The sequence below is a fragment of the Mobula hypostoma genome, chromosome 15, assembly GCF_963921235.1.
Source record: "Mobula hypostoma chromosome 15, sMobHyp1.1, whole genome shotgun sequence".
NCBI classification, from domain to species: Eukaryota; Metazoa; Chordata; class Chondrichthyes; order Myliobatiformes; family Myliobatidae; genus Mobula; species Mobula hypostoma.
The window spans coordinates 17,858,096-17,886,084 of record NC_086111.1 but is presented as its reverse complement, the minus strand read 5'-3'; the positions used below and the strand labels follow the sequence as shown (position 1 = coordinate 17,886,084).

The window sequence follows — 27,989 nt, the reverse complement described above, 5'->3', positions numbered from 1 at the left end:
ACCCCGGGTCCTTCCAAAACCCCCCCCCCCCAAACTCCGGGTCCTTCCAACTCCCCCCCCCAAACTCCGGGTCCTTCCAACTCCCCCCCCCCCAAACTCCGGGTCCTTCCAACTTCCCCCCCCCAAACTCCGGGTCCTTCCAACTCCCCCCCCCCAAACTCCGGGTCCTTCCAACTCCCCCCCCCCCAACTCGGGGTCCCCTTCCAACTCCCCCCCCCCAACTCCGGGTCCCCTTCCAACTCCCCCCCCCCAACTCCGGGTCCTTCCAACTCCCCCCCCCCAAAATCCAGTTCCATCCAACTCCCCCCCCCCCAAAATCCGGTTCCATCCAACTCCCTCCCCCCAAAATCCGGTTCCATCCAACTCGCCCCCCCAAAATCCGGTTCCATCCAACTCCCCCCCCCCCCAAAATCCGGTTCCATCCAACTCCCCCCCCCCCAAAATCTGGTTCCATCCAACTCCCCCCCCCCCCACTCCGGGTGCTTCCAGCTCCTCCTCTCCCCCCCCCCCACTCCGGGTGCTTCCAGCTCCTCCTCTCCCCCCCCCCACTCCGGGTGCTTCCAGCTCCTCCTCTCCTCCCCCCCCCCCACTCCGGGTGCTTCCAGCTCCTCCTCCCCCCCCCCACTCCGGGTGCTTCCAGCTCCTCCTCCCCCCCCCCACTCCAGGTGCTTCCAGCTCCTCCTCTCCCCCCCACTCCGGGTGCTTCCAGCTCTTCCTTCCCCCCCCCCCACTCCGGGTGCTTCCAGCTCCTCCTCCCCCCCCCACTCTGGGTGCTTCCAGCTCCTCCTCCTCCCCCCCCGCTCCGGGTGCTTCCAGCTCCTCCTCCCCCCCCCACTCCGGGTGCTTCCAGCTCCTCCTCCTCCCCCCCCACCCCGGGTGCTTCCAGCTTCTCCTCCCCCCCACTCCGGGTGCTTCCAGCTCTTCCTCCCCCCCCCACTCCGGGTGCTTCCAGCTCCTCCTCCTCCTCCCCCCCACTCCGGGTGCTTCCAGCTCCTCCTCCCCCCCCCCACTCCGGGTGCTTCCAGCTCCTCCTCCTCCCCCCCCCCACTCTGGGTGCTTCCAGCTCCTCCTCCTCCCCCCCCCAACTTTGGGTGCTTCCAGCTCCTCCTCCCCCCCCCCCCAACTCTGGGTGCTTCCAGCTCCTCCCCCCCCACTCTGGGTGCTTCCAGCTCCTCCCCCCCCCACTCTGGGTGCTTCCAGCTCCTCCCCACTCTGGGTGCTTCCAGCTCCTCCTCCCCCCCCCACTCTGGGTGCTTCCAGCTCCTCCTCCCCCCCCCCACACTCTGGGTGCTTCCAGCTCCTCCTCTCTCCTCTCCCCCCCCACCCCACACCGGGCCCTTCCAACTCCCCCCCCCAAAAAAAAATCCAATTCCGGGTCCTAACTCTTCCCTCTCCCCAATCCAATTCCGGGTTCTTTCTACTCCTCCCCCCCAAGTCCAATTCTAGGTCCTTTCTACTCCTCCCCCCCCAATCCAATTCCACGTCCTTTCTACTCCTCTCCCCCCCCAATCCAATTCCAAGTCCTTTCAACTCCTCCCCCCCCAATCCAATTCCAGGTCCTTCCAACTCCTCTCTCCACCACCCGTCTGGCTGCTCCTCTGCTCCCTTTTGTCATTACATTGATCTGCGCTAATACTCTGTCTCTGTTTCTTTCACAGTATGTGTTTTGTCTCTTGTAAAACTCTGATTGACCATCAGGGGGTTACACTGTCATGTGCCATTGATTTTCATTATGACGTGATCATATTGACTACTGAAGCTTCTGTGTTCGCAAGCCAGGTGGTCGATGGTGAACTCCATTTGCTTTGTGTAATGCGATTAGTTGGTAATAAGACAAAGCAACTTGTCCTGTCACTTGAGCAAGGGCTGCTTAACTGAAGTTGACCTAGACTCCAGGCTTGTAAACTTCGTACTGAGGCCTTTGAGTCATGGGAGCAGAATTAGTTTATTCAGTCCATCAAGTCTGCTCACCATTCTATCTTGGCTGAGTATCCCCCTCAAACCCCATTCTCCTGTCTTCTCTCTGTAACCGTCAACACCCTAAATAATCAAGAAGCTTTCAGCCTCAGCTTTAAATATATCCATTGACTTGGCCTCCACTGCCCCCTGTGGCAATGGATTCCACAGAATCACCACCCACTGGCTAAAGAAATTTCTCCCCATTTCTGTTCTAAAAGGATGTTATTTTATTCTAGACTCTCCCACTAGCCTTTGCACATTGACTATTTAGTCCTATCAGTAAGTTTAAATGAGTTTGCTGGTCAGCAGGTCCATGAGAGCTATTGCACATACCTTCTGGTGTCTATAACCCCCCTCCCCCCCCACTTTTTAATTGGGTCGAAATCCTGCTAATTCCTTTCCTACAGCACTGTTACACACTGTGTAGTGCTGACTTGTCTTTCTCAAGGGCATTTACGGATGTATCATAAACATTAACTTGGAGACATGAGACTGCAGATGCTGAAATGTGGAGCAAAAATTAAACTGCTGGAAGACAGCTGTGTGCTTTGATGTTTTGGGTTGAGACCCTGCATTAGGACAGGTTGCAGAGTGTAGTATTGGGAAGTGAGACAGACTGATTAGGGATAGCTGGAACCAGAGGAGGGGGTGGGGGCAGATGAAGCAGGGTGGGAGAGGAGGGGATGATAAGGCGGGGTGATAGGTTGAAACATGGAAGAAATATGCAGCAAGAGCAATGGGGAAGGGAGGAGGAAGGGTAGAGACAGGCTGATAGGTGACGATAGAACATAGTAAATGTTAACTTCCGTGGCACCCACAACCAGAGAGAGATTATTTTTTCAAATAAAGGTAAAATAGATATATTTTTATTGAAGATGATAAGTAAATATTGCATATTTTACCGGTTGTGGTTAACCATGGGAAAGATGAGTCTTGGTTTATTGTCGCAGTTGAAAGGTGGCATCTCTGCAGTGGTGAGGTGCGGTTCTGAATAGAGTAACTGAGAAAATTGGTGGAAATCCAGTCAGATGCATCTCTGTCATTTGATGTGGGGGAAAATGCAGAGCTTTTTCAATATGAAGGCACCAAATTTTGCTTGCACCCAGTGGCCTGTCTGTCATTGGTCTTGTTAAAATAAGATAAAGATCTAGGCAGAATGCCAGACAGCTGAGAGAGATCAAAAGGCAGAATGTCTTTAAATCTGCTCTCCCATCATGTAAAGTCCTCTAAAACAACATCTAACACTATGTGGAAACCCAAGGACTGGGCTTTGGAGTGTTAGCTAATGTTATTCTAGGCAATGTAAATACTGAGATTGGAGATCTTTAATGTACACAAGTACTGTTTAAAAGTTCAGTGATTATGCTTGTCAGATTTAAAGGATTCAAAATTATGAAGTACAGAAATTTAATGATAATTGGATAAAGAGCCAAGACAAGAAATGATCAGGTTGACATAATTTGGAATGTGTTGCCTTAAAGCGGTGAATTATTTTATATATATATAAAGGAATTCAAACAGGAATTAAACACTAAGTAAAATTTTAAAGGCTTGCGGGGAAAGAACAGTAGGAATGATTAGATTGTTGTGATTTATTTTTGCCTTTTCCTGTGATCTTTTTCTTTGCAAAATCTGTCACGGGTGTAAGTTGGTTTGATAACAACCATGAGGATGGGACAGTTCTTCATGAGAAACCTTAAGCTGTTTGCTGCTTGTGCTCTGTGGTTAGAAGTGAAAGAATAGACTGCAACTAATCAAATTGTTGTCCCAGACTTCTGTGCAGTCATTGGGCTCACAGCAGATTCAGAATGTGAAGCTCTTGTCTATTGGCTCTCCACTATAATGCCCAACTGTATTTTGAATAGCTGTAAAGACTGGAGGAGGAGGAGGTTTAGAGGAAGCTTGAGTGAGATCTATGAGATAAAATGTATACATAAAGTAGACTGAAGAAAACTTTCCCATGATCAGAATTGAATAAAATAGAGGACGTAGGTTTAATTAAAGGGTAAACAATTTATGAGGCATGGTGACTACGTGGAATGGGAGAGTGGTGGAGGGAGAGCTGCTGACAGCATTGAAGTGTCTTGACAAGCGCTAGGCATAGGCTACAGGCTGAGTGATGGATAGATGCCTGCTGCTTAGTGTGGACATTGTGGGCTGATGACCTGTTTCCATGCTAAATGACTTGTAAAGAGTATTAAAATGTACAATGATGTGTTTAGTATATATTTAGAGGTATTCTTGACTCGTGAATGAATTAAAAAAAAACAGGATTATATGTGTGAGGAGGTCAATGTGTCATTAATACTGGCTCTGAACTAAACATGCTCTTCTATTATTACAAAATACAGATTGTTTTACATTGGTGACCTTACTGCTAAATTCTTAATTTCAGTTATTGTGGAATTACTTGCACCCTTTTTCCTGTTTCTTCTATTTTGAGGTGAACTTGACACTCATAAGACACAAGCAGAGTTAGGCCATTTGTCCCACCTCTGACTGCTGCCCTTCAGACATTTGCTGTGACATATAAATAAGACTGTATAGCTGTTTATTGTTATAGTTATGAATTGAACTGCAGTTTTGGAAGCAGAGGAAAAAGGAACAGAATTATCAATTCAGGTCATATGTTTGCTGAGGTTTTGAGTATTTCCAGCATTTTCTGCTTTTATTTCAGATTCTTAACATTCAATGTTTTGCTCTTCTGCCTTGGCATCACTTCTGAGCTTGGACTTCACTTTGTCCAGATAAGAAAAGATTTGGCAATCCTCTTCCCTCTCCCATATGATTAGGTAGACAGGCACTGGGCCAATTTTGGAGCCTGGTGTTTGCCATCCTTCTGTGTAATTGTACCATTATGCTGATACTAACCATTTTCAGAGACTGGTGTGTGAGATCCCTGGTTGATTTCTGACAATGTGATCCAAAGAATCTTTAAACTAGAATATAAACATTGAGTGCTTATTTGTCCATTAAGTACTTTTTCACCCCATGCCTCTGTGTTAATTCTTTTCCATTTCTGTGTCTTCTCTGGTCCATGCCATTGCATTTGTATTTGACATTGCAATCTTTCTCTTTGTGTTTAGTGACAGTTATATGTGCCCTGACCTGGAGGTCCAGACGACAATGGATCAAACTGATTACATGACAGATGGAGCACTGCATGTTACACTGACTCTTCGACTGCTCATGCATGGCAGGGTATGTAACCGAGGGGCTACAAAGTACACTCAGAACCCAAAGGCAACCTATTGCCCAATTACGCATAGTCCTAGTGTGGAACTGCTAGATCTCTCCATCTTGTCACTGGGTAGACACTTGAGGTAGACTCTATTTCGTACCAGGGGATGCACTGTGGAACATAAAACATTACAGCACACCATAGGCCCTTCAGTCTACAATGTTGTGCTGACCCTTTAACCTAGTCTAAGATCAATCTAACCCTTCCCTTCTACATAGATAACCCTTCATTTTCCTACCATCCATATGCCTTTCTAAGAGTTTCTTAAGTGCCCTTAGTGTATCTGTCTCTACCATCACCCCGGTAGGATATTCCAAGCACCCACAACTCTCTGTATTAAGAAAAAACACTTACTCTGACATTTCCCCTTTCTTCTATACTTTCTTCCAATCACCTTAAAATTATGAATGTAAATATGTTAGCCACTTCTGATTTGGGATAAAGTCTGTCTATCTACTTGATCTATGCCTCTAATCACATTGTACACCTCTATCAAGTCACCTCTCGTCCTCTGTACATCACACTATAGTGTGTGAATAATGTCTGTGTTAATATTGGGCCAATTCAAATCCTATTACGTTGGTAATTTCTGGAAACTACGTGAAATAGCTGTATAACTGATGTATCAAACTGTTAGATAATCATTGCAAATATCAATTTAAGGATGCAAATTCACCACGCTTGCCTTGTCTGGCAATACCAACTTGTTTAACTTTTTAATGTTACCTAAAACAGCCTGCTAAGCTTAAGCTGTTCATCTTTAACAGTAACTAAAAAGAACAATTAGGGTGGACATTATACGAAATTGTTGCTTTTGATTAATATTCGGCCTCAATGCCCGTGTAGCATCTCTACCCAAAGCTAACACAACTAGAGTGGGGATCTAGATACATTTTGATAACTGTTCCTCCTTTCTTCTCACAGGAGGTTGGTAGCATCATTGGAAAGGTGAGTACCCAGCACACGTCTTTGTTCACAGATTTATTTCTGATTCCTAGCCACCGCTATGCGTTGGGATGTTTCGGTGATCTCATTCACTTTCTTTTACTTTTCAGAAAGGTGACACAATAAAGCGAATGCGCGAGGAGGTGAGTTATGTTGGGACTCTGGTCATTAAATATTCACTCTAATCACAGGGTTTGTCACTGGGTAGAATGCAAAAGCTGTTGCTTACAACACACAATAATAGTAAAGTCAACCAGCTCCGTCATGGGTACTAGCCTCTCCAGCATCGGCATCTTCAAAAATCGATGCCTTAAAAAGGCCACATTCATCATTAAGGACTCCACCATGCCTCCTCCTCATTGCTACCATCAGGAAGTACGTACGTGAGCCTGAAGACACACACTCAACGCTTTAGGAACAGTTTCTTTCCATCTGCTATCAGATTTCTGAACGGTCCATTAAAACTACTTCACTATTTTTGCTCTTGTTGCACTAGTTACTCTTTCTGCATTAGTGCCGGTAATCTGGCAGGAGCAATGGATGTTGAGAATGGCGAGGGTGTGGACAAGTGGCAAAGAAGGGTTGCCGGAGCATGGGGTGGCATGGGTGCAGATGTACCCAGGTTATTTTATTCTAAGCAATTGGTTTATTGATCTTTACAGAATGTCTGATGCTCCTCACTCCCTGCCCCCTTCTCACTCTCAGTCCACAATAGACTCCTATCCGAATCGGGTTTATCATCACTCATGTATGTCATGAAATTTTATTTTTGGTGGCAGCAGTACAGTGCAACACATAACATTACAGTACTATATACGCTACAGTACTATATAGCTATATACGCTACAGTACTATATAGCTATATACGTGCCTAAGACTTTTGCCCAGCACTCTATGTATGTAATTGTAATTTATAGTACATTGCACTGTACTACTGCTGTGAAACATCAAATTTCACAATATACGTGCTAATAAACCTGATTCTGTAGTCTCATTCTAGCTGCAATATCAGTCCCACATGGCATGATAGTAGTAACACACCCCTTGAAGGTAACACTTGCACCAACTTGTTCTTTTGAAGGTGATCTTCTCAGTGAGCTCATGTATATTGTTGATTCCACAAGAGTTGGGTGTGGACGCAGCTGAGTAGCTCATGCCCTCTTGGTCCTTCACTACCTGAATTAGACTCTTCAAGCTCCAGACAAGGGCTTTAGTTGGTTGGTTTGCAGTAATGTTTACCCAAGGTTGCACTGTAATTGATGGCTTTGTGCTGCTTATTTTTAGAATAAACTGGGCGCAAACTGATTGAAGCTAGGGTTCAGTGATGGCAACATAAATACAGCTTACCTTGCTGCATGTAACTAAGTGGATGTTTTGTGTTTCTTTCATGCAGAGCAGCGCACGTATCAATGTGTCTGAGGGCTCATGCCCCGAGCGGATAATCACGATTACTGGTTCAATGGAGGCAGTCTTCAAAGCATTCACAATGATCGCAGGCAAACTAGAAGAGGTGTGTGTTTGGGAAGGTGTGGTACTGGAGCCTGTGGCCATCTGCAGAGGACAGTGAAAGGCTAACTGGAGGAGTTGCAGCGTTTCCATTTTGTGCAACATTATTGAGGTTGGAGATGAAATATGGGAGCTCCTTGCGCTATGGGAGGATTGCATTCCCAGAAAACAGCGCACATTGCAGTTTTCAGTAATGCAAAATCACATCACCTCTACACGCATCAAGAAATGCGAACTGAAATTAAAAATGACCAGAGATTGGATGAGCATGCATTTTATTCCATACTTTAGATGTTTTGTAACATGAGTTGCCTGTACCTTGCCAGTGTCCTTAAAAGTTAGAGCCTAAGGTTGGGTACTGAGTGTGGTTCACTTTTAATCACACTAAAGCCAAGTGGGTGAGATAAGCTCTGCAGAGGCCACAGAAAGTAGGCATTGCATTGATTTGCTTCGATAGGATTGGCCACTTTCTGTGACAGATCCTCCCCAAAACTGATGGTGGTCCTCAAACTACAGAGATCCTCCTGATCAGTAAGGATCCTGCTGATGAGCTGTTGAAGATGTTTATGAAACCCTAGCACACTCATAAATGATACTTCCCATACCACTGCTATCACCCTATGCCACTTATCCTCGCTTTAGCCTTAACTTACTGTTTCAGATTTTTAAAATCCCATCTTTTGTGTTTAAATCCCTCCATGACCTTCCTATATCTATAACCTGTCTTCTACTTCCTCTCCCTCCCTTAACCGTACTCTGCAGAAGTGACTCTTTAAAATCTCCATTTCCAATTCTCCCATAAACAGTCTTAAATAATTCCATTGATCAGTCCTTTGGTAATGAGTTGAAATCTGGTTTTAGTTACTATTAATTTCTAGAAAATACTGTGAAAAATCTTGGAATATATTAGTGTGTTATATTTAGTACCCTCCTTCCATTCCCCCTTTTCCTGTTTTCAGTGTCTTGGATCTTCTGTTGATGACATTACACCGAAAGTCCTCTCTGTCCTTTGTTTCAGGACCTCAGTACTTCGAGCATAAGTGACACAACAAGGAGCAAACCCCCTGTTACACTGCGTCTGGTAATCCCTGCCAGTCAGTGTGGTTCGTTGATAGGAAAAGGGGGATCAAAAATCAAGGAGATCAGAGAGGTAAGTTGTTTTGTGGGAACTCAGTCATAGCCTGTAAGAAAAGTAGGAGCCTAGATTCGGTTGTGGGCAATGCACTCACAATATTATGTACTCAATACCTGCAACAGTGCTAATGCAGCTCTTGTTTAACTGGAAGCAGCTAATGCACCACCACATATAGTGGGTATCTATTGGCCGACTTTAGTAACTTCAGGCCACACATCACCAGGTTTAGGAACACCCTACACCCATCAGGTTCCCGAGCCAGTATGGATAACTTTGCTCACCTCAAATCTGAAGTGATGTTTATTATTTTTATTTATATTTGCAGAGTTTCTTTTGTATGTTAATTGTCTTTGTTTATGTGTAGTTTTTCATACATTTGATTGTATTTTTGTTATGTCAATGCCTTCAAGAAAATGAATCTCAAGGTAGTATACGGTGACGTATGTATTTTGATAATAAATTAATTTGAATTTGACCTCCTGTGACAGGTTTATCATCTCAATGGTACCTGTATGTCACCAACAGAGGAGTAGGCAATTTAAACCCAGGTGATGCGTGTTCATTGCTCACAGTATGGAAATCGGAAGCTTGCATTGTGGAATAGTGGTGCAAACAAGGCATTGAATATTACGGCAAACCTAAAAGCTGCTGTTTGTCTTAATGAAAGCGGAGGCATAGAGGAGAGTTAATGGAGGATTATCATTATACAGTTACTGGCAAGCACCTAGAATGAGCAATTTTAAATGCAACATAGTATCTGGCACATATTGGTTGATGGAAACTAATTCACCACTAACTTCCAAAATAAAATTTATTAGAATGAAGTCAGTGCCAGGGACAATGAGTTGAATAGTTTTACTGTTTGATCTGCGCTTTGAAATTTAAAAAATGGGTAATGTTGGAGATATTCAGTGGGTTAGAAACAGCATTTGTGGAGGAATGAGAGTGTGTCATGTCAATAAGCTTTAGTCAGAAATATTAACTTCATTTATCAATCCAGGTGTGCCTGACTTGTTGAATGTGTCCAGCATTTTAGAGGTAAAGCTACAGATGCTAGAAATCTGAAATAAAAACATAAGTCCATTAGTAGAGGTGAGGGTTTAACTTCAAGGTCTTCCCCACTATTGAACTTATCTTTAAGGAGCACTGCTACAAGAAAGCAGCTTCTATCATTAAGGACTCATACTATCCAGGCCATGTTCTCTTCTCACTACTATCATCAGGCAAGTGGTGCAGGACCTTGGGTTCCACACCAAGTTCAGGAGTATTTATTACCCTACAACCATCAGGCTTCTGAAATGGCATGGATAACCTCAGTCACCACAACTCTGAACTGATTCCATAACCTACAGACTCACTTCAAGGACTCTACAACTCGTTCTCAGTATTAAGTTTTTTTTTATTTCAGAATTTGTTGTCTTTTGCACATTGGTTGCTTGTCGGTCATTATTTATGTGTACTTAAATTCCTATGTATTTTATTTTCCTGTAAATGCCTGCAATTAATTGAATCTCAAGGTACTATATGTTTGAAAATAAATTTACTTAGATTTCTCTTTGAGAAATGCATTAATACAAGTTTTTGTGAAGCCAAGATGCCAGGGATTAAGTTTGTACCAACCAGTTGTTGCACATGTCAGACTGTGATTTAAGCAATTCAAAGCAAATTTCTCTTTGCCTTTACAGACTACTGGAGCTCAGGTCCAGGTAGCTGGTGATCTGCTGCCAAACTCAACAGAGCGTGCAGTCACTATCTCTGGAACCCAGGATGCCATCATCCACTGCATCAGGCAAATTTGTGCAGTTATTCTGGAGGTGAGAATTGTAAACTGTGAAGGCCCAGAGATGGACTCTGTTTTAAAGTGTCTGGTAAATGATTAACAGGAAAGCGATGAGCAGTTGACACTATGGGTCACCCAGGCAATCCTGATATCCTGGAGCAGAGTGCCTTGTGTTTTGTAGTTGATGCCATGTTTATATAATAAGTGCTCAGAAAATGATGTACAGTTCATAGTTTAGTTTTCAGTCTTGGGATTTTTTTTTGAGCAATGTGAAAATAATTTATTCCTCTTTCTAACCTGTGCCGAGTTTGTTGCTGGAAACTGTTCCTCTTCACCACCATAATATGCTGGGGAAATTGATGAGATCAGGATTTGAAATCTTCCAGCAAAAAAGGACAAGAGGATAGTATAGATTTCAACCCATTCAAAGTGAATAACATTGTTGTAATTATTATCAGTGTAATATATTTGAGGTTCATAAGTGTTCAGGAGAATTAATTTTCCTGGAAAACTACGTTTGTTGCCAGTGGACAGTAAACTTAACATTTAATTAATTTAAAGAGCAGGTCACTGTATATCACTCTAAAGCCCCTGAGGGTCCAGGGTATTGTCCTTAAAAGACAGCTGGAAAGATTTGAGATAAATGTGCGGTGATGCTATAGTGCAGCTTGATATTTATAATTCTGTTAGAGGAATGGTGCTTCATTGCTTTTAAGGGCTGAGAGATGATGAACTGGAGTCTAAATCTTTCAATGGATCCTGATTTTGGTACAATACATTGAATTCTGCCTTGTACCACGATTTAAGTTCAGAACAGTTGTGAGAATGGAGTTGAGGCACGAGTAAGGTTAGAATGTAATGAGAAGACAAGGACCACTTACCAGAATAAGATACTTTATATTCCATGCAGGTTAAGGATTAGCTTTTTGTCATGTACATTGAAGCAAGCAGTGAAATGTGATGTTTGTGTCGAATCAAATCAGCGAGGATTGTTTTGGAGGCAGCCCACAAGTGGCACCACACTTCCAGCACTAACTTAGTATACCCACAACTCACTAACCCTAACTCGTACGTCTTTGGAATGTGGGAAGAAGCCCACATGGTCACGGGGAGAATGTACAAACTCCTTACAGGCAGTGGATTGAACTCTTGATTAGTGATTGTGTAAAGCGATTGCACTAACTGCTACACAGAGCTCCTTTTCAATGGTATCTTTGGGGATTTAATTAGATTTAACAATAGGGGTGGGTGTGAGATTTTTCTGAATATGATGTGGCTGGAGCAGTTTATTGCTGCAAATTTCCTTCAGCTTGTCCATGCTGGAATCCCACAACTCTTAGTTATTTGATAGGGCTAGGTCACCAATTCACTCCCTTCTGAGCCTGGTCCTGTGTAATCTAGAGCAGTGGGTGATGACACGTTCAAGACTTAGATATTAATGGAATTGATATGCAGATAAATCAAAAGAGTTGAAATAAAGTCACTGACATTAAATGGCATTGAGTCTGTATGGCTTCCCAGAATTTTTAATACTTTATGATAATACTCTTTGTTTTGTTTGCAGTCTCCACCTAAAGGTGCCACCATTCCTTACCGTCCCACCCTTGCACCTGGACCAGTGGTGTTCTCTGGTGGACAGGTAAGCATGATTTTAATAGTGACCTGTTCATATGTGGCCAGTGGCTGTTGTGTATTCTTTTGTTCTCTGTCAAGACGGATGCAAGTTCAGCCAGCAAAGTAGCCTTTTAGGGAATTAGCCCTCATCTTGAATGAGCATTTGTGGGCTGGTGGATTCTGTAGTCAAGGGAGTTTTGCAGTTTGGTGATTCCCTTTTGGAGAAAGCCTTGGTGCTATGGGGATGGGAGTAGGTTTGAGATGAAGTGAAGGTGATAAGTCACTGGTGCAGTTTAGCCTGGTCTACTGGGTCTTTTTGGGGATGGGAGTGCAAGCACCTTGCTGGGGTATTAGTGGGTTAGGCTACTCCCTATTCAGATAGGCAGACATACTTTATTGATCCAGAGGGAAATTGGTTTCGTTACAGCTACACCAACCAAGAATAGAGCATAAATATAGCAATACAAAAACCACAAACAATTAAACAACAATATGCAAACTATGCCAGATGGAATTAAGTCCAGGACCAGCCTATTGGCTCAGGGTGTCTGACCCTCCACGGGAGGAGCTGCAAAGTTCGATGGCCACAGGCAGGAACAACCTCCCATGAAGCCCAGTGTTGTATCTCGGTGGAATATGGCTGGAGTCCAACAGCAAAAAGTTCAATATCCGGGCTACAAACTCGTTCCTCGATCGTAATATGACCAGGATTGCACCATCCGTTGTTAACCAGAACAGCAAGCCCCCAACTCCTTTACGCCTACCGCTCTCAGTGCGCTTCCGGTCAGCCCAAATGGTCTGGAAGCCCTCCATGGAAAAGTCTTGGTTGGGTATGTCCTCGTGCAGCCACGTTTCAGCAAAACACACAACACTGCTCTCCCGAAATGTTCTCCGACTCCTGGCCAGCGCCGTCAACTTGTCCATTTCATTACCCACTGAACTCCTCTTCTCCATAAGTCTCTGTTGTCTCAACCTGGTCCTCTTTCCTCGCCTTTGTGATCCCCCTTTGCATCCTATGTGTGTTTTCCTCCACATTTCAGCAGGATCACTGCTTGGATTAAAGCTCAACCTTCGGTTTTCAGTTGTTAGAAATGGAATTTAGACAGAACCAAATGATTTGCAGCAAGACTTATTGCTACCTGGCACATTTCATTCCATTCCACATCACATCAATCTTAGCCCTTCCACTTTAAGGACAGAGTAATTCTGTTCTTCTAGTCTCCTTCAGAAACATTTTTCCAGTTGTAGGAGAATTTTTGTTATGTGGGAACTTGCATGGGTAGGCATGTTTCTGGCCAGTGGTGGCATATTATTGCATTTTTGAGATACTGTAATTCCTTATTATGGTATACTGCATCACTGCATGATGTTCCGTTCTGTTCCCTTCTCTGTAGATAAGGCTAGGCTCCGGGTCCTTTTTGTTTCTAGTTGGTATCAGGGTTAGCAGAACTCATTCATGTATTAGTCACTCTGTACTGTACCGCTAATGCATTTTGTATTGATGCGTTCGTCCTTTGGCTTTTGACACATTTTTTATGAACACAATTAGATGTAGAAGTAGGTGAGTCAGAATGTATGATCAATTCAGTTAAGTGCTGACTTGCTAATAGGATTTGTGGCAGCGGCTGCTTCCTTGGAAGCTGTTTCTATTCTAGTTGAATGTTCACTTCTCTGGATATAAAGCTACCTACCAGGTCCAGCTATTCTTTGTAGCATTTGACATTACCTCACCATTTAATACTCTGACATGGTTCCCCCAAGAAACTGACATGTTTTAGAAATTGACTTTCGTGTCACAACTTGATTCTTTCCTATTATTCAAGATTTTAATTCCTTTAGTTTAACATGGAGTTAATTCTCCAGACGGGAATCCTAAGGAAACTTGCTGAAGATGAATCCTATCTTGCTGTTGACATTGCACAAATGTTGGTGAAAGACTAAACATTAATTCTCATTATCACAATCAAACCATTATATTTTTCAGAGTGTTGTCTAGGTTTTTGCACTGTAGTTAAAGAACTAGTACCTTCAGGACAACCCAGTCTTTTTATAGTCAATTAAAATGAATTAAATAATAAAGTATCAGTGTGGTTTATTGTAGGAAGCCAACATGCTCTTGGCAAAGTCTCAGTAATGTGATAGTAATCAAATAATTAGTTTATTAACATGGGGGAAAATGCCAAGAAAATGAACAGGTTTATAGTTGACTTCAGGGATTAAGGAATAATAATTGGGCAGGGCAATGAGGAGCATTCCCAGGCTTTGAGGCATTGCTGTTCTTTAACCAACATTTCATCCAATAGTCAGCATCTCTACAGCATGCTGCAGTGTTAGCTTGGTATTTTGTTTATCAGCAGAATGGGATTTAAACCCATGATCTTTGATTTGAGTAGAAGTACTGCTGTTGAGCCCTGGCTATATTTTGTCGTGTGCAACTGCCCAGGGTTCTCCTTTGAAGTGCCAGAGTCAGCTGTGGCTGAGTTGTAGAAAAGCTTTTAGGGATTTGGTTTAGGAGTCTAGAGCTCGTTTCCTGAAGGGACGTTGAACCAGAAATCTTCACAACATTTACAAAGTGCTTGTTTGAGCTCTTGAACAGCAAAATGTACAAAGCTATGGACTAGCCTGAATTCTGCTTTTGAAGGGATGTATTCAAAGTGCCAAACACCCAGCACCTACAACATTGAACAATACAGCACAGTGCAGGCCCTTGGTCCACGGTGTTTTAACCTACTCTAAGATCAATTTAGGCTTACCGCCCACATTGGCCTCCATTTTTCTTTCATCCATGTGGCTATCTTGAGAGAGTCTTAAATGTCCCTAATGTTTCTGCCTCTATGATCACCCCGATAAGGCGTTCCACACACTCAGCACTGTGTGTGTGTGTGTGGCACGCACGGGTGGGTGTGTGTGGGGCGCGCACGGGTGGGTGTGAGTGTGTGGCGCGCCACACATGGACGGGTGTGGGCATTGGGGGGGGGGAATCGTCCTTCTGACATCTCTCCTATACTTTAACCAATCATCTTAAAATTACACTCCTCATATTAGCTATTTCTGTCCTTGGAAAATAAATCACTGTCCCTTAAATTTCCGTAGTTCCGTGGTAGGGCAAGAGATTCTAGTCACTTCATTCCAGCTGCTTGCTAAGCCGTTGAGTGGTGTTAGTGAGATGTTTACTCAAACAATGTCTTATGCTTTAAATTTTCTTTCAGGCCTACACCGTCCAGGGACAGTTTGCGGTCCCTCATCCCGATGTAAGTGCAATTCAAATAGTTATAGCTTGTAAACAAAACACTGTTTTGAGAAGTCCTTTGCGATTGGGAATTGAAGTCTGTTGCTGCAGACAAATCTTAATACTGCATCAGAAAAACCTTTGGCTCAAAACAACAGCTCGGATTAAGTGTTCCATGTTGAATGGATGGGAGTCACATGACCAACACATTCTTCCCACCCATCAGACTGTACCGGTGATCCATAGAGAGTCTGTTCTGAAGCAGTTAGTATTCTTGATCGAAGTAGTGTCTGTAACTGCCCGCAGTGCTTTAAAGCCTTGCTAAAGTGAGAAGTTCCAGCTGTTCCTGCTGGAGACTCTTGAATAAGATCAGCTAAGTTAGACTGATTTACCAGACCATTTAACAAAGTTTGCAGAGTACAATTTCCCAATCTCTTGAACCATTGATAAAAAAGGCACAAGGCAGAAACTGAGATGTATTTCTATTTGGTCTTGCCAGTCCCACCATCACTTTTTGGGTAGGCACCATTATTCTCTCTGCCTCTCACTTGCTGAACATAAAGAATGAAAGCAAGAGTGGGCTGTTCAGCACTTCAGTGCTCTGCCATTCAGTAAGGTCTGTGGCTTCAGGACTTCCCCGTATTGATTTTACACCCCTTAATTTCCTGTATCCAAAAGTCTGTCTCTCTGTCTTAAATTCAGTCAGACTGAGCTTCCATCACCTTCCTGGGTAGAGAATTGCAAAGATTTGGTGCCCTTTGGGTGAAGTTTTTTTTTCATATCAGTCCTGAATTACCCCTGGTTTTAAACAACCTTCCCAGGAAACTATCAATCTCTCATCTACACTGCCAGAATTTTTTATGAACATATCACTGTACGTGCCATTTGGCCACAATGTTATGCCAGTCTTTTAAACTACACTAAAATCGATCTAACTTTCCCTCCTATATAGCTCTCCATTTTTCTATCATCTGTGTGCCTATCGAAGAGTTTCTGAAATGCCCCGAATGTATCTGCCTCTACCATCATCCCCGGTGGTATGTTTAAATGAAACCCACTCTTGTTTCCTAAGCTCAACATTCTGTCATAAGACATCATCACCAATGCAACCCCACCCCTCTCTCTAGTCCCAGGAGCTTGCATGACAAATCTTTGTTGCTCACCCTTTTTCACATGCATGTCATTCCTTAGCAAGGGAGACCAGACCTGTGACATTTACTCTAGATGCTGTGCTCTCTCCCCCCTACCTTGCCCACTCTTCTGTGAAGGGCAGGTGCCAAGTTGATATTACAGAATCAGAAGAGTGAGACAATCACAAAGTTTGGCAATCAAAATTAACTTTGGTTGATACCTTCTTGCATTTACTTTGTAGTTGTCCAAGCTCCATCAGTTGGCTGCTCAACATGCTTCCTACAATACAGTGAACCAGTCCTCCTCATCGTTCTCCGGTATGTACAAAGTGTCAGTCACTGTACTTTGTCAGTTCATTACAGTGTGAAGCTGCACCTTACCCGGCAGTCCTGTATCCGGAACAATAAGTTCTCAGCAGAAGCTTCAGCTTTATCTGTTTAATCCACTCAATAGAGTGAATGGTACTGAACCACATACAGTGGGGAATGAAGCTGTCCATTTGACATAATATCAGTCATTGTAAAAGAATATGGCTGTCTGGTTTGGATGGGGGTCAGGTCAGGGATCATTAAAAACAGTACAAGCATATGCTGGTGGCTGTGAGGAAATGAGTACATATGAAGAGACTAGGGAATGAAAGCTTCAATAAAGGGGGTGGCATGAGTACAGAACAAGCTGCCAGTGGAAGAGGCGGATGCGAGTTTGATTTCAACATTTAAGAGAAATTTGGTTAAGTGGTGTATGGAGAGCTATGGTCCATGATGGATCGAGGACGAGGAAGAATGACAGTCTGGTATGGAACATGGTCAAAGGGGCCTGTTTCTGTGCTGTGGTGCTCTACAAAGAAAGGAGTCCTTAACATTAAATCCCAAGTAGTTTGCTCAATTTACCTGTAAAGCTGTTGGAGAAAACTGGCAAACCTTTTCACTGTCCATTAGGTAGAATTGCATAACGTCCTTGATGGTGATTGAAGCTAGACAGTGCCCTTTCTTCATACTGATATGTTCCTTCCTTCCTGCAGGAGTGGATAACAGCGGTCAGACTACATCTCAGGAACTTCTGATTCCAAATGATGTAAGTAGACTTGGGTGTGCTGGGTTCCTGCTGCCCTGCTCTTGGATTAGACCTAGTAAACAGGCAGCTGATGTGATCCATTCTCTAAGCGTGTACATTTGTACATTCTGCCATTCTCGGGACTAATGCTCACGTAGCTGCATTCTGGGTCCACGGCCTGGTTAGGTAATTTGGTTGCAAAATTAAGTAAGCACTTTGCTGATTAACTTACAGGTAGTGCCACATTCTCCAAGGTGAACAAGGCCAAATAGTAAGATTTCTATAGCAAACTATGCCATGGCACATTGAGTCAGTTTCAAGTGAAATTTGTGTCACACCGATGAGGGAGTTGGAGATGAGCTGGGATTGTTGTGTATACACTGACTGCCAGCCTAATGATTAACATCTGAGAATCAAGACATGCATTTCTCTGATGCCTTTCATAATCTCACAATGGTGTTTGTGTAGTATTGAAACTGTAAAAGCTAATTTGTACCTAGCTTATTTCCACAAATAACAATGAAATAATGAGGTATTCTTCCATATTAGTTGAATGATAAGTATCTGCTTGCTTGAAAGGGATGAGATCTGCTCTTCCAGTATTGGAATCATTCTGAGACAAGCTGAATCATCTGTTCATTGCCGTAGCCAAAGGGGAGAATCTCTTGATAGTTCTGCACTCCCACTCAGTCAAAATTGGGCTCATTGGCCTCAGACTGGAACACCTCCCGACTGGGATTTGGGGATATCTCTGAGCTTCAGCAACAGCAGTTTTAGAACAACGGGTTTCTGGGGTGGTTCTTTCCTCCACACTGAGTGCCTTGTTCAGGCTATCCAGTATGAATATGGTCCACGTAATACCAGTAGAATCTGAGCAGGACTGTGGATCTGGGAGGGCTTCATAACAACTGATACTGCATTGGTCAAAGAATTGAGAATCATAGAGTGATAACTCATCTCTAAACCAGGGGTTTGACCAGTTTGATGTGTAACCCTATTCCCAAAATTGCAAATTAACAATCCGGACAAGGGGGGGGAAGCAAAAGATTCTGGATCGGGGGGTGGGGGGTTGCTAACTTGTTGATTTGTGTTTTCTGATCTTTTTCTAGTTTTCTCTATGCCAGCAGTTGTGTAGTCTGGGGAATGGCTACTCACTCTTGCTACTTGTGCCTTCCATGCTATGCTAGAATTGCCAAAGAGTGGGTGGCTGGTGGGGGAGGTTGCTGCACATCACCACCCATTACTCCGAGGAAGTTAATCCTGACACCACATGCCAGACAAGAATGGCTGAATGTCTGGTACGACACGCTTTTAAAAAAAACTGAGGAAACCTGCACGCCATGGGGAGCCCACGTACACATCACACAACACCAGAGGTCAGAATTGAACCCCAGCTGCACCAGTGTCCTGCCCTCAGTCAGTGAATCTCTTCCCCCATCACAAGTGGGTGATTTATGTACAACAATACATGGGAGGCTGCAGCTCTCTGTATCAGTAGGGCAACTTCACCTTGCCCTATCGGTGAAATGAACAGCTCAAACTATAACTTGAGTAACTGAACTTGCCATTGATTTGGGATGGGGCATGTAGACAATGTCACAGCAAATCTGCAGCAAATACTGTTAATTCAATCATAGGAAAGATGTGGAAGCTTTTGAGAGGGTGCAAAGGAGATTTTAGATCTGTCTGAATTGGCATGGCTTATGAGGCTGAGTGAGTTAGGGCTTTTCTCTTTGGAGTAAAGGAGGATGAGTGGTGACTGTCCTTACAGACGTGTATAGGATGATGATCCTGAATCGAGTGGACAGCCAGAGTCCATTTCCTAGGCAGAAATGACTATATCTGGGCATAATTTTAAGGTGATTGGAAGTAAGCATGAGGGAGGAACACCCCGTCAGGGCTGGTGCAGAGGCAGATACAACAGGGCATTTAAGAAACTCTTACATAGGCACATGGATGAGAAGGAAAAATTTGAGAATTGTGCAAAAAGGAAAGATTAGATTAATCTTACAGTAGGTTAAAAGGTTGGCACAACTCTAGGCTGAAAGGCCTGTACTGTGCTGTAATGTTATGTTCTCAATGCCCTGTTTGGACTGGAGTTGTTATGTAGCTGGCTAAGCTGTGCTCATGTGAATCTTTGAGATTGGTACTGCCATTCTGTGATCTGTTGTTCTGTTCCTGCTGAAGGACAGTGGACAGAAATTGAGCTGCAATTCCTGGCATGTGTTCAATGTGAAGCAGGGTCACAGCCCCTGCGAAGACCATACTTATAAATAGTCAGCAGCACCACACAAAACCCAGGAGTGTCAAGTGACAAAGGCAGAAAGGAATGCTGTCCAGACAACATACAGCAAACTCCTTTTGAAACCCAGGACAAGAATGAACAGCTATCTATTTCACTAAACAGATGCCAGGCCAGAGCTGGAGGGACACTCCAACTCTGCTAGAGGTCAGAGCACATAATGTAGCATGTACTGAGTATTCTAGAATCTGTAATATTGAAACCACATCAGGGACACTCGCACTAATGTGAAAGGAGGAACCTTGTATTTATACCAAGCCTTTCACAACCTTGTGGTTCCAAAGCATTTTACAACCAATAAAAGGACTTCAGCACTCCGTGTTGTAATGTAGGAAAGACTGCAGCAAATTTGCTCATAGTCAGCTCCTACCAACTGCAGTGTGACAATGACGAAATAACCTACTTTATTCGTCTTGTATCACTAAATATCAGATAGAGTACCAAAGAGAACTGCTCTTCATACTTGTCCCTTGAGACATTTTGCATCATGATGCTCCTGCCTGTGAATAGAGGCCTCAGTTCATTCTCATCTGAAAAGACAGTACATTTGTACAGGAGAGTAAGTTTCAGATCTTTTGTTTAGGGCTCTAAATAGATCATACTTGTATCTTCTAAAGAGGCTGATGACTGGTATTAATGAGCAATGAGATTGAACTGTTTAGGATCTAGGTGTAGTGATGGGGCTGAATCTTCCATCTCCTTACTTACAGCTACAATGTTTTATTCTTAGACTATTCAAATCGGGAAGTACTAATAGTTGCTGCTGGTCTTGCTGTTGATAGGTACCCTTGCCAGAGCTGGTCACACTGATGATAGGCAATGTTGTGTAATGATATGCAGGTCAATTGGGAAAATCAGGTTGGTAATGGATCTCGAGAGTAAGTTTGTGGAATGCCTAGGAGGGCATACAACAAAACTAAAATTAGCAATAAGATAGAGGATTGGGAAGCTTTTAAAAACCAACAGAGAGCAACTAAAAGAATCATTAGGAGGGAAGAGATAAAATATGAAAGCAAGCTAGCAAACAATATCAACTTGGATAGTAAAAGCTTTTTCAAGCATACTTAAATAAATAGATGGGAGGGCCGCTAGAAAATGAGGCTGGAGAAATAATACCGGGGGCCAAGGACATGGCAGATGAATTAAATGAGTATTTTGCATCAGTCTTCATTGTGGAAGGCACCAGCAGTGTGTCAGATGCAGAATGTGAGGGAAGAGAATTGATTGCAGTTACTATTACAAGAGAGACGGTGCTCAAAAAGCTGAAAGACCTAAGGGTACATAACTGCACCCTGGGGTTTTGAAAAAGGTAGCGGTAGAGATTGTAGAGATTTTAATGATCTTTCAAAAATCATTGGACTCGGGCATGATGCCACGGGACTGGAAAATTGCAAATGTCTCTTGACTCTTTAAGAAGGGAAATTGTAGACCTGTTAGCCTGACCTCAGTGGCTGGGAAGATGTTGGAGTCATTTCTTAAGGACAAGATTATGGTGACACAGGACAAGATAGGAAAAAGTCAGCATGATTTCCTTAAGGGGAAAATCTTGCCTGACGAACCTAGAGAGTACAAGTTGGATAGATAAAAGGGATGCAGTGGATGTTGTACGTTTGGATTTTCAGAAGGCCTTTGATAAGATGCCACACATGAGTCTGCTACCAAGTTGAGAGCCCATGGTATTACAAGAAAGTTACTGGCATGGTTTAAAGCATTGGCTGTTTGGTAGCAGGCAACGAGTGGGAATAAAAGGATCCTTTTCTGGTTGGCTGCCGGTGACTAGTGGTGCTCCACAGGGATATGTGTTGGGACCGCTTCTTTTTATGGTGTATGTCAATGATTTAGATGATGGAATAGATAGCTTTGTTGCTAAGTTTGTAGATGATACGAAGACTGAAGATTATTACCACAGGCAGCTTTGGAGGCCAGGTCGTTGGGTGTTTTTAAGGCAAACATTGATAGGTTCTTGTTTGGACATGCCATCAAAGGTTACGGGGGAAGGCTGGGGAGTGAGGCTGAGGTGGGGGGAGAAAGGATCAGGCATGATTGAATGGTGGAGCTGACACAATGAGCCAAATGCTTAATTCTGCTTCTGTGTCTTGTGGTCGTATGATTCTGATCATCTGCTTTGTGTGGCATAAACTCTCAGGTGGATTTTTGTGCTGTTCCTACCCCTAATCATGCACCACGCACTCAGGAAAGGGGCTTACTAACATAGGAACAAGTTATTAGCCTGCTTTTTAAAAAGAAACACAGATCTTCCCTTCTCAGCTCCATATTGCTAGTGTTTTTCACCCAATTTGTCACATGTACATTGAAACAATTGTTTGTGTCAAATCAGTGAGGATTGTGCAAGTGTCACCACACATCCAGTGCTTTCATAGCATGCCCACAACACTCTAATCTACTGTAGGTCTTTTTTGGAATTTGGGAGGAAACTCACACAGTCAAAGGGAGAAAATACAGTGGTAGGAATCGAACCGTGGTCTTGGAGCCAGTGCTGTAATAGTGTTACACTAACCACTATACTATCATGCTGCAGGGCCTCCCTTATGAAGATTCAACATTGTATGGAGAAAATATACAATATGCTCACGCATATTCTCAAAGGTGCTCAAGCTGCTAGTTTTCAGACCTAACTCCAGACTCCTGTGCATTTGGCTGAATCAGTCCAATCCTGCAGGGTAGATGTTCACTGGGAACAGATCATGCTGTTAAGCAATGTGCTTTGAAGACTGGGTCTAAGACAAATGGAGAGTAACTGGTTAGTGGTTTGGGCTCAATGTAGAAGAGGCTTCACCTTGTGTATAGTAAACATTTGGACCTGTGGAGGTGGGGGGTGACACATTTGGGGCAGGGTATGGAAGCTCTGTAAGATTTGTATAACTATAGATGGTGCTAATGGTGATGTATGCTATTAGAAATGTTTGTGTTCTTTTCCCTGGTACTTTGGGCTAGGTAACGCCCAAGGATTTTCCTTCTTAATAAGAGTAAGCAAGATGTCAGCGGTCTTCTCACTAACTCCTGATCTATTTTCTCCTCCCATCAGTTAATAGGCTGCATCATTGGGAGACAGGGCAGTAAAATAAACGAAATCCGGCAGATGTCAGGTGCTCAAATCAAGATCGACAATCAGGTTGATGGTTCGACCGAGAGACTCGTTACAATCACAGGGGGTGCCCTGAACGTCAACTTGGCACAGTACCTCATAAACGCATGGTAAGGAAACCCAGTGGCCTAGTCCAGCACAGTAATGAAAGAGGTAGCACACCGTAGCACATAAAAGGGACAGGAAGGAAGCTTGCTGGCAGGAGGCACAGGTTTGATGCTGGGTTACGGTGAGCTATGCACAGAGTGAAGGGCACAGTGGATGGAGTCAAGTCAACTCATGTAAGCACCCAGTAAATTAATGGTGCATGGGAGGGGGACAGTTTGGAGCACTTAATTTTCAATATGTACTCGAGTCTTGTTTTGAGCTCACCCACACGTGCTTTCATTTTCCCAGACTCTGCAGGTGTCATTCCACATTAGGAGATTGATCTGAAATCCAGTTCCTCTCCTGCGTTCCTTCCCTTTCTCCCCCCCCACCCCACCCCCACCCCTGTCCATGGGAGGCCAAGGCCTCTGATCATTGCCTTCTTGCAAGGATCTTTGCTGGACTGAGTACTGGCACAATTTGTCCCTTCTCAGACTGGTAATCATAGAGACAGCACTGAAATAGGCCCTTCAGCCCACCCAGTCCATGCCAGCCATCAACCAATTATCATTTACATAAATCCTATATTAATCCTATTTTTTTTATTCTCCCCACATTCCCATCAACTTCCCACCCTTCCCCCCAAATTCTACCCCTCACCTCCCCACTAGAGGCAATTTACAGTGGTCAATTAACCTGCCGACCCGCACGCATTTGGGATGTGGGAGGAAACTGGAACACCTGGAGGAAACCCACACGGTCACAGGGAGAACGTGCAAACTCCACACAGACAGCACCGGAGGTCAGGATTGAACCTGAGTCTCTGGAGCTGTGAGGCAGTGGCTGTACCAGCAGTGCCACTACGTTGGGATGTTTGGGGAAGTGCTTCAGCTCTGTGGTTAGTTTCTTATTTTCTCCCCTCCTGTATTGGGGTACAGTTTCACAAATACTGTTCACCCTATAGTAACCCACCTAAGTGATAGCACTGATGTATCAAAAGGACTGTTTGTCATTATGCATTGTTTAAAGGTGCAGGTCAAGTGTGCTCTGGCTCGGTCACAGGCTAAAACTTAGCGTAAGTTACCCCTACCTGAACCTCTTTATCCTATCCCAGCCAGGCCTTTAACACTGATGGCTGTTTAATTGGCTGATACTGGTTCAATCAGCTGACAGTGGGTATTGAACCTGAGACTGTATTGGTTGGTGAGGATTGGGTCCGTCCATTGTTGGTGAAGCTGTGAGAGACTTTAAGATTACAGACACTGAATGTTCAGGTTCCCCTGGCTACTCTAATGAGTTCAACCTTTCTTTTAAAATTTAAGATAAAGTGGCCACTATTGCAATGTTTTATCTTCTGTTTGCTTTTCCACTCCCCTAAGCCATGCACCTCTCTTTGGTCAAATTTGGCATTGTGCCCTGTCACTAGGTTTTTCATTGAGAAGCCCAAATAAAGTAGTCAAGGCCAGTGAGTACAGATCATCATCAAGGACCCCCTTCAAACAAACAATCTGGCCTTTAAAGAACCAGATCGCCAGGTTGAAGAAATGTGAATTGTATAGTTACCTTTATTTGGAAGGCACTGGGTGTGTCCAGAAAAGGAATAAATGGGATGAGAGAAGAGGAGACCAAAGTGTGTAGAGAGAGCAAAAACCCCTTTTGATGCAGCTTTCCAGCCAGTTTACCCCACTTTCATGGGTTTTATGGAAGATGGACGTAACTTGAAGAGTTTTCTAACTAGAAATGCCTGTTCTGTGCTTGGGGTGAACAGAGTGGTTTGCACACTGGAGCTGGTTTGTCCACCAAGCCATTTCCTCAGCAGAGGTTTGATTAGATGTTTGCGGCTGTCTACTGGTCGGCGACAGGACCCAAGGCTGAAACTGGCTAAGTGTGGCTCCATTCTGTGTACCCTTCGTAAGATGGGGAGTCTTAGGTGGTTGAAGGTCATTGAGCTGAGAATGCCCCCCTTGCATGTGTTTATTGCCTTGTGTATGTGTGTGTTTTAATTCAATACAGAAGTATTGAACCTGTGGCATAATGTATCCTTACATTTGTTTTAATATCATCCTTCACCACCCCTCCTTAACTCAATCTTCTTCAATTCCTCTCACCTAATATAACCCTGACCTCTCTCCACCTCTCTTTCTTTACAGTTTAGAGATGGCTAAAACCACCTCCCAGAATGCTTCCATCACGACCCCAGTTGACCTCAACATGACCTTCTCTCAGCCTGCCAACCCTGCCTCTTCCCCACTGGCATCGATGAGCTCCGCCCTCCCATCCTCTCTGCTGAATGCCCCCTATGCCATTCCCATCTCCAGCCTCCTTGGCATGAAAAATGTTCCCTTCCTGGCATTGTCTGCAGCCAGCTCGGGGCCTTCTGGGAGCATGTCAGCTTACACAGCCAAAATCCCCTCATCCAATGGGGTTAAGAAGTCTGAGCGACAGAAGTTCTCACCGTATTGAGAGGATGGTGCAGCTGCCCAGACCCTGTGTAGAGCTAGTGAGGTAACGAGTGAACGGGAAGGAGTCATGGGGAGAATCATTCAGATTTGTGAATATTGTTATTTAGGAGGTCTGTTTTCATGCAAGTCTGTACCTGCAAATCAACCCCAACCCCTTAGAGTGGCTGAATAGTCTTTATTTGATTCCCTTGGCATTTACGAAAAAACTAACATTCTTCACAGCTGGTGCTGTTCAATGATTTTAAATTTCCCATTGGTTAAATTAATCACAATCAAGACAGTGGCTCAGTGGGTTGCATACACTGCCTGATGAATAACTGAGCCACTGGGCCAAGCATTCCTTGCATTCATTTTCAAGGCAGGATGGCAGTGATCCTCGGTGACCAGAGTGGGCGAGCAGGGGAGACATCTGTCTGTTTCCATTCCTGAACGGCATCAGTGACCTCTGCTGGAACAAGCACCAGAAGGCAGATCGACAAGTGGGTGGGATGAGGGGGAGAGGACATCCAAGCCAAGTTTGCTCAACCCTCTCATCTCTCCTAGCACCAGCAGGGTCAATTACTGTCTGATAATTAACTGACCTGTAGGTGCAGGAGTGGGGTCTGTGTGTTTGTTAGCTCCTACAGACTTTTATCCCAGCTGAGTCACTGCCTCTCAGAAGAGAAGGGAGTAATGTGGAATGTGTACATGATAATTAAAATTTGGAGGGGGGGGGGTGGCATTGTTTATACTGATAACAGCTTGCTGTGCATTTTGGATATCGGGAAGATGTATTGGAAGTCACTGGACATTTAGGGCTTGGTGCATTCCGTCAATCGAACCACTTCTGTGCTGTATTTCGCATTATTCAGATGTTTTAAGGATTTTAGTTATACCTGATGACTTCAGGCAATATTTCAACTTTGAATATTACAATGGAATTATTTTGGTTTTCTCTCAAAATATTAAATGACCACAATAACTGCTGAGGCATAGTGAGGGGAACAGCCAGTAAACACATCTGGTCCAACCTCAACAAGTTTTCAAGTGTCTCCTGCCGGTTCCTTGTATCTAATCCCTGACCCTTAGCGCACATAATGAAAATTAATTATCATTAACCGACTATGCAAAGTTACACATAGGCTTAATTTTTTTTAAACTTACAAATATATCTGATTTGACTAATGCAGCCACTCCCAGAGAGCTGATTTTTGTAAACTCCTATTGGAACTGGACTTTTTCTGGTTTATTTAGAAAAATGAATCTTATATTTTTCCCAGTTCCTCTGCGGCTCCAATGTTCCCAGTGCAGGATGGAGCATAGCAGGACAGACATGAAGGAAAGAAGTTCTTTGTACAGGCTACAGGATTGCAACACATCTCATGAAGATGCACACACCCACGCAGGCACAATAATACACCACACCGTCTCACATCACACTGACGGCTTCTACATTAGACATTCCACTCCCTTGCACGTGGGCCATTCACTGGGCACCAGTTTTGCCAGGTTGGAGGAGGTGTTGGTGTTAGAATTGGGAATGCAAGAATGCTGGTTTCCAGCAGTGCGACATGCTCAAGGCCTCGCTTGCACCAAGTGCAGTTTTGCATTCTGCCTGACTCAGGCATATGTTGGAGATGGGTGCTGTGAGGTGCACTCTTCAAATGCAATGTGGGAGGACTCTGTATCTGCCCTGGGAGTGGGCGGTAGGACAGTGTAGGACAGACAAGTTCCGTACCCTCAGAGCAGGTCCCATGAAGCGTTCATATTTGCCTCCTCTAGGCTGTTCTCTGAATGCCAGTGGCGTCCTCGTTGACCTGGGACGCAAGACCTCGCAGGAAGGTTGGACAAAGCCTGCAATCCCGCTCCGTAGAGCTTGAAGCGCTGTGATTGACGTGATGACGGTATTGAGGGTACTTGTTTAGATGAGCCAGTGTGCTGAGTCCTTGGCTGAAGGAAGTTTTGTGTAATGGTACAGGCGGAGCCTCTGTGCGTGCACACACAGGGTTCTGGGCAGGTGGCCATGTTTAAAATTACAGACCCAGATCTTCGTTCCCCCTTCCCGCCTCTGTCTTCATCCCGCCTCTGTCCTCATCTTCTTGTGTTGTGGTGTTCAAATTCGCTCTCCATTTTCCTTTGCAGTTGTTTCTTTTATATTTCCTGTTATGTTTCGTTAAATAAAAGTTTTTTATGCAACACAAATTCCTTTTATAAAATCTTAATAAAAGTTTTTTGGCACATTACAGGAGTTTTCTGTGACATTTTTTGGTTGAGATTTCAAAGATTCTTACAAGAACAAATATTGTAGGAGGTGAGTTGTGGAATCTGCATGGGTTGGGTTCATCTTGAAGGCCTGTCCATTGGTAGCAATGGCAAAGGAGTCCACGAGCTGGAACTCACTGTAAGTAGCTATCAGATAATGAGTGCAGGCTCATTTGATTCCTCATCGATGCTACTGGG

General features: G+C 43.9%; 1 protein-coding gene across 10 annotated transcripts in view; it reads left to right on the top strand.

Annotated features, from left to right (window-relative positions):
- The window catches only part of pcbp4 (poly(rC) binding protein 4), a 94,885-nt gene extending 67,119 nt beyond the window's left edge, over positions 1-27,766 (top strand). For 8 of the 10 annotated variants that reach the window (XM_063067802.1, XM_063067799.1, XM_063067801.1 and 5 more), the window contains 12 exons: positions 5,046-5,160; positions 6,125-6,148; positions 6,256-6,288; positions 7,539-7,655; positions 8,670-8,801; positions 10,472-10,600; positions 12,131-12,205; positions 15,390-15,431; positions 16,782-16,857; positions 17,562-17,614; positions 22,942-23,111; positions 25,239-27,766. In XM_063067802.1, the coding sequence (XP_062923872.1) occupies positions 5,056-5,160; positions 6,125-6,148; positions 6,256-6,288; positions 7,539-7,655; positions 8,670-8,801; positions 10,472-10,600; positions 12,131-12,205; positions 15,390-15,431; positions 16,782-16,857; positions 17,562-17,614; positions 22,942-23,111; positions 25,239-25,551 (1,269 nt within the window). In that variant the 5' untranslated portion in view covers positions 5,046-5,055 and the 3' untranslated portion in view covers positions 25,552-27,766. Of the gene's footprint in view, positions 1-5,045; positions 5,161-6,124; positions 6,149-6,255; positions 6,289-7,538; positions 7,656-8,669; positions 8,802-10,471; positions 10,601-12,130; positions 12,206-15,389; positions 15,432-16,781; positions 16,858-17,561; positions 17,615-22,941; positions 23,112-23,759; positions 23,987-25,238 lie in introns of those variants that run through there. The other 2 variants (XM_063067805.1, XM_063067806.1) reach the window with 2 other exon arrangements.
- The last annotated feature ends 223 nt before the right edge of the window (positions 27,767-27,989 follow it).